General features: G+C 36.5%; 3 protein-coding genes across 3 annotated transcripts in view; 2 read left to right on the forward strand and 1 right to left on the reverse strand.

The window, feature by feature from the left end:
- Positions 1-1,405: 1,405 nt before the first annotated feature.
- LOC104802402 (beta carbonic anhydrase 1, chloroplastic-like) lies at positions 1,406-5,164 on the forward strand. The gene is made up of 9 exons (XM_010526004.1): positions 1,406-1,618; positions 2,434-2,495; positions 2,983-3,120; positions 3,267-3,315; positions 3,470-3,586; positions 3,700-3,753; positions 4,155-4,240; positions 4,382-4,487; positions 4,733-5,164. The coding sequence occupies exons 2-9, from the start codon at positions 2,443-2,445 to the stop codon at positions 4,895-4,897; spliced, it is 768 nt and encodes a 255-aa protein (XP_010524306.1). The 5' UTR covers positions 1,406-1,618; positions 2,434-2,442; the 3' UTR covers positions 4,898-5,164.
- A 670-nt stretch (positions 5,165-5,834) lies between these two features.
- On the reverse strand, positions 5,835-6,937 carry LOC104803079 (transcription factor WER-like). Its single transcript, XM_010526956.1, has 3 exons — positions 6,817-6,937; positions 6,597-6,726; positions 5,835-6,352 (listed from the first exon to the last, which is right to left on the reverse strand). The coding sequence occupies exons 1-3, from the start codon at positions 6,935-6,937 to the stop codon at positions 6,004-6,006; spliced, it is 600 nt and encodes a 199-aa protein (XP_010525258.1). The 3' UTR covers positions 5,835-6,003.
- A 3,023-nt stretch (positions 6,938-9,960) lies between these two features.
- The window catches only part of LOC104802403 (serine/threonine-protein kinase HT1-like), a 2,892-nt gene continuing 1,329 nt past the window's right edge, over positions 9,961-11,523 (forward strand). Inside the window, exons 1-3 of the mRNA XM_010526005.1 lie at positions 9,961-10,494; positions 11,195-11,316; positions 11,460-11,520. Coding sequence (XP_010524307.1) covers positions 10,152-10,494; positions 11,195-11,316; positions 11,460-11,520 — 526 coding nt within the window. The 5' untranslated portion in view covers positions 9,961-10,151. The remainder of the gene's footprint in view (positions 10,495-11,194; positions 11,317-11,459; positions 11,521-11,523) is intronic.

Raw genomic sequence — 11,523 nt, forward strand, 5'->3', positions numbered from 1 at the left:
ACGAAACGTACGAACAACAGCATCGTCTCCGAATGATCCTACGACTCACTCAACACAAAAAATGCAAGGTACCATTCGAGTTCTGTACAGATAGCGACAGGCAAAAGACTTGATGACCGTGAAAAACTGACGAATCATCTTTTGGGCCTCCGTAACATTTTAAATACCCAAAATGCCCTTTTATCCCGAAGAATGGGCCAGTTTCATCGGCCCAAATATTATACAACATTAATTGGAAGGGCCTCAAACGTAATCCAATGAGATTCTAAAGACGTTTGATAGGAAATTACAATGTTGACACTATGATGCGCTCTTGCGTAAAAATGTCAGACATAGTTTCGTTTTATTACATATATAAACCAAACCCAACGTACAGATGGCTTCATCTTAAGCTCCTCCCGATAGAAAAAAAAAAAAAGGATTGCGTCTGTACGTAAAAGATAGATAGATGAGCTTCGTCCCTCTAAATTTCAAGCTGCATCTCTTCTGATATATACATCCCACTCTCTTCTCTTTTCATCTGTAATCTAGACTGCTTCACTGTTCAAGTGTGCATTCTTAGGCTTTTTATTTTTTTATTGTTTCTTCTTATGCCATATATATTTTCAAGAGATGCATGATATATTTTCAGACATCATGGTCTTATTTTTTGCGTATTGCTCTTGCGTCAGACATCATCCCAAGAAGGTTTCGATGACGAGGTCTCTAAAACCACGCAGGTAAAAAAAAATAAATAAATAAAAGAACCACATGCAGTGGTTCAATATACACAATAATGATAATAAAAAGGAGTGGTACGTACTACGTAGTGTTGTGATATGATGATGTTGGTATCCTGAAACGGGAGCCACGTTTTGGAGATAGGACCTTATCCTCTCAGCCAAAACAACGCGCCCGTCATGTCTATTTCTCACCACAAGTTCCCTTTCCACCCACCCCCATCTCCCCCCTTTTTCTACCACGTGTCTCCATCTCGTTTGTTCTTTTCCCACAACAAAGGAACAAGCACCAAGTATTTTCAACCGGTTGCATGCATGCACCGTATTACTGTTACTGTTGTATGTATTAATATTGACCCAGAAAATCTAGATTGAAACCTTGACCTCATGTATGTACTTAAAGAATGAAACCCACAGAGCACGGGGCAGTGAAAAATCTTATTAATACGCAGAATCGAGTGTTTGATTTTTCTCTCGGGACCCATACAAATCTCTACAACCGCAGCTAATCAGAGCCAGGAAAAAAAGAAATAAAAGGAAATCGCGGTCGTTCATCATCCACAAAACGGAACGAACGTTTCTAATTCACCCCACCCTTCGCTTTCATTATCCTCGTTTCAATCTTTTAAGCACTCGCCTTCCATTCGCGACATTAACCCATACCCTCTTGTTCTAAGCAGCTAATTAGTCTATATATACTCCCACTAGTCTTACATCTCCTCGCACCCTGAATATCGACGGCTCCCGTCGGTTTCTTCCGCGCCTCTTCTCAGTTTTTCCCTCCAGAAATCCTCTCTTCCTCCCTCTTTCGTTGCCCGTCTCTTTTCCTCGTCTTCTCCTTCTGTTCTCAGCCTTGCCCGTATTCGCTGCCCCTGCCCCCATCATCAACCCCCTCTTGGGTATGCACTCCATCTCTTTATCTTTTTCTTCTTCCAGTCAACGTGCATTTTCGCATTACGTGTCTTTGCATGCGCTATGTTTATCATGCGTTAGACGAATGTGAACATATATGTAAATTATATATTTATGGTGTGCGAAATAGGATAGGAAAGTAACGAATAGATAATTTAGGAGGTTATTTATATGTTCATCACAATGGTAGATTTCGGAAGTTACTGTGCAAAATCACTATCAAGGTCATACGAACAAAAGGAGACTTCAACCTTATACTTAGTTGACGGATGGAAAAAATTAGGTAATTGATTATAGTGAAAAGGACACCTCTCCACTATCGTAATATGTGTCACAATTTGGACTTCGCTTAGCACGTGTCTTTCAAAGGTACTCTCCGGAAAGGTGGGAAGTAATTATTTAAGTTTTTAACAGAGTCTGTATAAGATTAAATATCACATCTATATGAACTGTATAGTTTGGATCATTATCTTTATTTTGATAAATTTAGTTAGTAATTTAAATTCATCCAATATATATACACAAGAAAGGAGAAAAATGTGTGTGTGTGTGGAGTAGATTGGTTCTCACGTCACCGTCTATATTTATTTTTAATACCCTAATGATATTGCTCCTAATTAAGGCCCCCTTACCAATCTTACGCAACCGTATTAGTATATTATACTATATATATATATATATATATATATGTGTGTGTGTGTGTGTGGATGTTTTATCTGTTTACGCCATAGCATTTTGGATATGGGCAGTGTAGTTTCCGGTAATAGTTATTTTTAATTTTGTTGGGCCAATAAACTTGCAGAGAGAAGACATGGGGAACGAGTCATACGAACAAGCCATTGAAGCTCTCAAGAAGCTTCTCATGTAAGCATTTCCCCTATCTGTAGGAGATTAATTATCTTCACTGACAAAAAGAAAAAATGAAGAAAAAAAAAAACTTTCTTACACGCTCTTTTATATATCTATTAATTATGACAAACTGTTTGCATTATATATATTTTAATATATAAACTTAAAACTAGCTAATAACATAATATTACAGTTTATATATATACACGCACACACACACGGTGTCTTTTCAATTTTCCGCTGATAAATCAAAGCCGCTTGGCATCGTCAATACCATTAGCAACGGCACATTTGATCGATTGTAGCTGTAACTGGCAGGGAAATATGACGTACACTCTGTTTATATAATATGGATGATTGAAATATTAATTTTTGTTATTTTTTAAAGATGATTAGAAACAACAACACAGTTAGTGGGAGTATATGGATTAAGTTATAATAACAATAATAATTAATGGACGGTGATTAATTAAGAAATTAAAACAAATAAATGAATGGGCAGAGAGAAGGGAGAGCTGAAGGCGGTGGCAGCGGCTAAGGTGGAGCAAATAACGGCGGAGCTTCAGACAGGTTCTTCGTCCGACAGCCCCGTCGAACGCATCAAGCAAGGCTTCGTCCACTTCAAGAAGGAGAAATACGAGTACTTATTCATTAACCCTTCATCTCTTCATTTATTTATTCTCATTTTTAATATCTCCCCTTTATTAAATTTATATGCTTATTTATTCTCATAATCATACACAATACACAGTTTTATAATACCTTTTCGCCCTTCATCATTTCCAGCAAAAACCCAGCTTTGTACGGAAAGCTCGCCAAGGGCCAGAGTCCCAAGGTAAAAAATAAAAAATCGAAAAAAAAAGTATAATCAGTTTAATAAGTCTGTATATATATATGTATATGTACACACATATATATATACATTGCAGTGTTATTAGGGTTATCAATACGAAAACTAATTAAAGAAATGAATGGAAAATATGGAACAGTTCATGGTGTTTGCATGTTCGGACTCACGTGTGTGCCCATCACACGTGCTGGACTTCCAGCCTGGAGAGGCCTTCGTGGTTCGTAATATCGCCAACATGGTTCCTCCTTACGACAAGGCAATTAACTCCTCTACATCATCACTTTGTTACCATCATATATATACATACATATACACTGATTCACACAGACAGAACCAAAGTGTTTGACTTTGACTATTTGGATTGATCAGGTCAAACACTCCGGAGTTGGAGCCGCCATTGAATACGCTGTTTTGCACCTTAAGGTGACACTCTCCACATCCATGTTAAATCTGCCCGCGTGATATATATATATATATATAAATATATGAAGCCCCATTCATAGTTTTTAAATGGGAGATTTACATGATTCATATAGATCGAAGAATTACACTGATTATTTCAGTGGGAAAAAATGATTGAGATTTTTTTTTAAAAAAAAAAGTGGAATGCATGGCCAGTGTCTGGGGGCCAGGCCGAGTCGATCGATTGTTGAGAAAATTGGACCGTATTGGACGACCCTTCTGAAAAATAAAAGCAATGAGTTTTTTTGGTAGTACACAATGTTTGGTAATATACTGTGCCGCATTAATAATATTATAAATTCGTATTCAGGCTGCGAATAGGTCAGTGTGGTATCTATATTAAATGGAAATATTTGGCGTAGGTGGAGAACATCGTGGTGATTGGTCACAGCGCATGTGGTGGAATCAAGGGGCTCATGTCTTTCCCATTCGATGGATCCAACTCCACGTAAATTTAATTAACCAATTAATATTTTTTCATTTGTCTTCAGATTCAGCAATAATTAGCGTGGATAACGTTTTGTTAATACAAATTAATAATATTTATACACAACTACAAAATTTAAATTGAATTAAAAAAAAATGGCAGTGACTTCATAGAGGACTGGGTCAAAATCTGCTTACCGGCGAAGACAAAGGTTTTGGCAGACCATGGAAATTCAGCCTTTGAATCCCAATGTGCCCACTGTGAAAAGGTAAAATATTAAATCTCGGACATTCTTCAAAGAAATGAAAATCAATAATAAAACATACATATACATACGTTCACATGCATGCATTGTATAATATTATGGATATGATGATGCGAATGTATATATATGTAAATGTTATCTCTTATTTTATGTCACATATATATGTGATTGTGATATATAATGAAACCATATATATATATGTGTATTTATAGGTTAGTAATAAGTGTTGGAAAATTGAAAAAATGCAGGAAGCAGTGAATGTGTCGCTAGCAAATCTGTTGACATACCCATTTGTGAGAGAAGGGTTAGTGAAGAAGACACTTGCTTTGAAAGGAGGCCACTATGACTTTGTCAAGGGCTCTTTCGAGCTCTGGGGACTTCAGTTTGGCCCCTCTGCCGCGACCTCTGTCTGAACCAACCCATCATCATCATCATCATCATCATCATGACCATCATCAACATGATTTCCATCTATATCAATATCCATGTATACATTTTTCTTTCACCTAATTCGGCCATGTCCATTTAATTCGCAACGTGCCATTATGATGAGCTTCCTCTCCCTCTCTTTCTTCACCTTTCCGCTTTGTAATAAATGAAAAGACCAGGAGATACATGTATGCCTTCCGCCGCTTTATCGATGCACGCAATATAAAGGAAATCTATACAGATGGTTTTTATGTTGCAATGTAAATGTCCGTTGGGAGCTTAAAACTACATTATACTATATATTAGACCGATTAATTAGGAATAATTAACCGCAATAGATTTGTAAACCCGAATTTAAACTCAAAGCTCGACGTTCGAAACAAGCAGTACATAAACATGAAATTTGTCTATTAAGAGGAGACAACCTTTTTTTTTGTAATTGAAGAGGAGAAACCTTTGTCATAGAAATGTATAGGGCCTCACGAAATATTTAATTGTGACATCAATTTCTTATATTTATTTTATTTAAATGTCGAGGGGCAGCAGGAGGGAGAGTTCTAACATCAAATGGTGTCATTTACATTCGCATTGATGCCCTATTAATTACCCCATGAGATTTTATCTGGCGAAATATTATTGCTCTGTCCTAACTTATTGCATCCCATATTAATTTTGTGTTCCAATAACCTTTACAAGGTGTGGCCGGCCCTACACTGATTAATCGCGTATCCCTCGAGGAGTTTTTTTATATAAAAATATATATATATATTTTAGGCATGATTCCTACAATAGTTACAACAACCCATTTAGTTGTTCTTTTCACCGTTTCTAGAGTATCATGGTATCCGATATCTGAACTAAAAAAGGAACGAGAGAAGATAGTGTGAATATTGAAGTAGAAACACATATATAGCACGGGTATATAGTTTGTAACCATTTTTTTTAAAAAAAAAGCTAATTAAGTAATCATACAAATTTAATATTCATACCATAACCGATGATGCATCACAGATGACCAGCTTGGAACGCCAAACAAATAATACAAACAGATATATAGAAGCGAACAAGATAAACATGGACCAAAACACCATCAAAAGATGTCTCCATCTATGAAATCCATCATAGTGTTGAGTGTGCTGAGATCAAAGCCACCATCATCATGATGAATCCAAGGAGAGTCCATATAGCAGCCTTCTCCGGTTGGAAGTGCTTGAAACTGATCCAATACTCCTCTATTGGTATCACCGATCAACCATCCGTCATTAACATTTGAAAATTTGTCTGCGGATGCTTGTGTAGGAGACTCATGAGCATCGCCATTGATGGACTTCCTCGTTGTCTGGTCTCTGATTCCTAGTTTCTTGCTTAGATGTGTGTTCCAATAGTTTTTCACTTGGTTGTCAGTCCGACCAGGCACCCTTTTCGCGATCAAAGACCACCTACGTACACACCAACATCCATTCATGGTTATATCTTCATACATACATATATATATATATTATTGAACAAGGACAATTGTATGGAACAAAAATCTTGAAACTTATCTGTAAGATTGGCTTGAAAAATATACATCATGTGTCTTTTTTTTTTTTATGGAAATCGTGTGTCTATTTTCTTTTGAATATAATTAGAAACAGAAAATTTACAAGGTTATAAAGATAGATACAATAGATGAAAAATGACCTTTTTCCAAGCAACTTGTGCAGCCTAACGATGAGATCTTCTTCTTGGTCAGTAAAGTTGCCTTTCTTCACATTTGGGCTAAGGTAATTCATCCACCTTAACCTACAACTCTTTCCACATCTCTTCAGACCTATTAATACACAATGTTACACATATTCATAATATTGATCGATATATATATATATATATGTATGTATGTATAAGAGAAGGAAGAACTGACCAGTCTTTTTAGCAATGCGGTTCCAATGGCCTTTCCCATGAGCTTTTACATAATCCGTGAGGATCCTGTCCTCTTCTACCGTCCACAAACCCTTCTTGTACTCACTCTTTCTGAATCTCATGATTCCTATAATTAAAAGAGACATTTCATATTTCTTTCTCATCTCTTCTACCTTTCTCTCTCAAAGAGAGAGAGAGAGAGAGAGAGAGAGGTGTTCTTAATTTGTTTGAGTTTGAAAGGAGTCATTGTGCAATGATGTGGCCATATATGGAATAGCTATTCAATTATTTAAGCCCCACTGATAAAAGAAAGACGTAGACGGTGACGTAACATGCAATCGAATTAGTGCCATGCAAGAGCCACCGCAATTATATATACTGGTCGTACCATTTTTTTTTTGTCAAAGCTGGTCGTACCAAATTCATTGAACATATTTGATTCTATCGGAATTTTAATGCATCGCATAATTCATTCATCGGAATTTCCGCATCTTAAATAAATCTCCCGAAAAACATGCATACCTGCCATTGGATTTATCGAATCTCCAGAGGTTGTGATGTGATGAAGTGGTTACTAGGATTTGGTGTATATATATATGTATATAATTCACGTATATTAGGGAAAATATATATGAACAAATCCCAAAATGTATTTAAGTAGTATATATTGTATGCCCTCCAAAATTTGTCAGTCTTCGTTAAAGATTATACTGACCGCATAGTGTGGTCCAATGATTACACGAAAATCACGTGGCTATAAAGGGATTCGTATTTGATGATCGACCTCCTTCATGAATCGATAATTCATCTGTCAGGCCAATGCTAATTTATGAGCATTTAAATTACTTGATTCATTAATTAATCTCACACGTAAAATTTATACCATTTAGTAAATAAATGTTAATGCAAACGGCTTCATAAAAAAATAGATTTAAAATTGACAGAACAATAGCTGGATTTAAAAGCTGTTCAATATATTTCAAATATATATTTTTTAAAGCTTGTACGGTTTGATGAAATACATCTAAATCGGCCCATAACCGAAGGTCCAGACCATGTTTGTGCTGGTCTCGAAATTAGCCCAACCAATAAAATAAATAAAAGCTCGAAGCCGGTCCATCTTTATTATAGCTTAACCGGTCCAACTATATCCACATGACTCCTACCGCGATTAAATTGCGCACATCCTCTCCAATTCTAAAATTGAACCGACCACTTTGAACGTCTAACGAATATTTAACAATATGTAACCTTAATGCACACCACAAAATGGTTTATACACACTGTTAAAAAGACAAATATATAGATTTCTCAACAAATGTCGACTTCAGACACCGTGAGATAATAACATTCCAGAATAATGAATTTTTGTTATAATTTTATCTGTATGTAAATTAGGTAACGGCTCTTGGCAACGGATAAGGGCATGTTTTAACGTTTTCTTTCAGACATATATCATGAAGATTATATGTCTTGTCGTTTCTCTCTTGCCATCCCCATGTGAACTTTTTGACTCTTCCTCCTTTCCTTTCCACAAGAAACCACACACACACACACACACACGTATATATATATATATATATATTGTTTAAACAAAATAATATCTATATATTGTTAGCGGCGAACATTTCATTTTTTCTAAATTGCCTCGTTCTTGTTCTATTATATATATATATATATGTGTGTGTGCGCGTTTTCATTTAAGCGTATTTACTAAAGAATATATGTATGTATCTCCAACCCAGAATTTGCACATTCAAATATGGATATTGAACCATGTTTTGAAAAAATTGTATTTTTTATGAAAACGTACAAATATTTTTCTGCCGAAAAATGTTACAGATATTTTTATTCCGTTAAAAGCCTTACTTTTATTTTTTATTTGTTTGTTAGTTTTACGTTTAATTTATTTCAATGATTTTTTTTTTTTACATTTTAAGTCACATGAACCCTTGAGGCGGCCAAAGATTTCACGGGCATGTCGATGCAAATCAGCAACGACTTTCAGATTGAATGCAATGAAGGCAAAATAAATACTCAGAAATAAATAAAATGGACAAATAAATGAATGATATAAAGTTAATTTTGCATGCTTATGGTACGTCACTTTCCTTATCTTTGCTTTCTTTCCCTCTTCCGTCTTCGGTTACAAGTCTGATACTTCTGTTCGGCTTCATCGAAGAATTCTTGCGGTTCTACGTGCATTCCCTAATTACGGCTATTCTATTATATCATATCAATTGTCAAATACATAAACAATATAGATATATGGAATAAAATATAGAAGTGTGTGTCTACTGTCCATTTTTTGACTGTCACGAGTGTTTTTTATTCTTTTATTTCGAACCATCAAAGGATTAGATACTCTTGAAAAATTTAAATAATATGGTTATAATAATATGACCCCAACGACAGTCCACAGAAACTCACGCATTAGAAAATATACATAGACTCCTCCAAAAGTACGTACAATACCATATTATTATTATTTTAAATGGCTCATAGCTCATTTTGTTTTTTTTAAAGGAAAAAGGGTTTCGGATAAAGTATGTATCATTTGATTGTTTAGCAATAAATGCTTTGATAGAAATAACACACAATTGCGAAAACGAAAGCCACAGATTTAAAATACAAAAGATTTAGGCTTAACTTAAAGAAAAGGTAACTCGAGCGATCATGAATCTCATGATTCCTATAATTAAAAGAGACATTTCATATTAAAATAAAAAGGCAGAGAGTTCGTGCCCTTTTCTTTTTCAATTGTTAACAAATTTTCAATGAATGTAATTAAAAATCTTATGTATCTCTCTTCATTAGAACGAGAGATTTGAAATCTATCCGAGTTTCGGTAGATTGGATTAAACTTCGCCACTTGAATAACTCATTTCGATATGTGATTGATGGTACGATGTTGGGATGTGTTGGAATTAACATGCATGCGTACCATATGTTAAGTCTTCGAGGATTAATGTTGTTGTAATACTGATTTTGGCGAGAAATAAAAAAGAAACCCAAAATAAATGTGTTAACATCTTGATGGGGGCGACACATGTCAGCCCATGTGGTCACGTGTACACTTAGTTCGAAAGTGTAAAAAAAAACAACTCCGGCAGGTTTCAGAAGCGCAAGGGTTCCGAGGCAGAGTCAACAGTGTGTCTATCTGCCGCAATAAACACAAACACAGCTTCCCCCACTTCCCCTTTACTCGTATCAGTCCAATCAGACGCACCCACAGGAAAATAAATAACCACATACCATCTAAAAAAAGAAAACTAATTCAACCCTTTTTCTGTAGAGCAAAAACCCATTTCCGTTCGCTCGTCTTCCCGGAAAAAAATGAAAGATCGTACCGAGAGCGGAGGAGGAGGGTATGTGAGAGCCGACCAGATAGATTTGAAGAGTTTGGACGAGCAGTTGCAGAGGCATATGAACAGAGCATGGACGACGGAGAAGGAAACAGGGGAAGAGGAAGCCAACAACAGCAGCGGCATCAACCAGTTTCAGCAACATCGGCAGTTGGTGTTGCAGAGACCTGTCGGCGTCGGATTTCGAGATAAGACGGCGGTTAGAAGACAAGAGTGGGAGATTGATCCTTCTAAGCTCATCATCAAAAGCGTAATTGCTCGTGGCACTTTTGGCACTGTTCACCGCGGCATTTACGACGGCCAAGATGTCGCCGGTACGCCACTCTCTCTCTCGGATTTTTTTTTTGATAAGGCTTGTGATCCGACTATATTTTCTAAGAAGACCGGAGAAACCCACGTGAATACTTCCCCAAGTGAGGTCGGGTTCCCGGGTACCGGTTGAGCCACCCATGGGTCTCTCTGGGAAATTTTGGTTACTTTTTTAGGTTTTTTTATTTTATAGAAACCCAGTCGGCTGAAAAAGCATACCCACTTTTCAAGATTCTGGATTTATTGAGGATCAATGTTGAAATGGCTCTTTGAGGGTAAATTTCTAACATTCCATGCAAAGTCTTTTTATTGGTATGATGAAAACAGTGAATTCATGTTTTGGATATGCAAAAAACGCTAAAACTTTCTATGTCATTCAGTAGAAAACAGTACATATAAGGCATGTACTAAGTCTAAAGTCTATACATGTCTTCATGAAATCAGACAGTAACGAAAGCAAAGGTACTTTCGTGGCAGAAACAGCCAATCTTTACTCGATGAGCATGTACCTGTCGTTGGGGGTAGATAGATTGGTTCACGTCCATTTGGCTCGTAGACCACTCTGATGCGCTCTATAGTGAAGTGTAAATATTTTGCTTGAATCATGGGGAAATTCTTCACCATAGCAAGCAGCTGTCTTAATTGAATCTCATAGCTACATTTGGGATTTTATTAACAAGTTAGTGAGTACAAATGTGGAAACAGTGAAGCTGCTTGACTGGGGAGAAGAGGGTCACAGGTCAGACGCTGAGATTGCTTCCCTTAGAGCTTCTTTCACTCAAGAAGTTGCTGTCTGGCACAAGCTTGACCATCCCAACGTAACCAAGGTAATGCATACACACACACATATATGATATATACATGTGTATATGTGTACACAATCACTAGCCTTATGCCCCCCAAAAGCAAGGGTCTGGTGGCCCAGTGGTGTGGATCTCATTTGGTTCTTTTTTTTTTTTGGGTGGCTCAGTTTATAGGAGCGGCCATTGGGACATCAGAGCTGAACATTCAGACAGATAACGGGGAGATGGGAA

The sequence above is a fragment of the Tarenaya hassleriana genome, unplaced genomic scaffold, assembly GCF_000463585.1.
Source record: "Tarenaya hassleriana unplaced genomic scaffold, ASM46358v1 Cleome8, whole genome shotgun sequence".
Taxonomy (NCBI): Eukaryota; Viridiplantae; Streptophyta; class Magnoliopsida; order Brassicales; family Cleomaceae; genus Tarenaya; species Tarenaya hassleriana.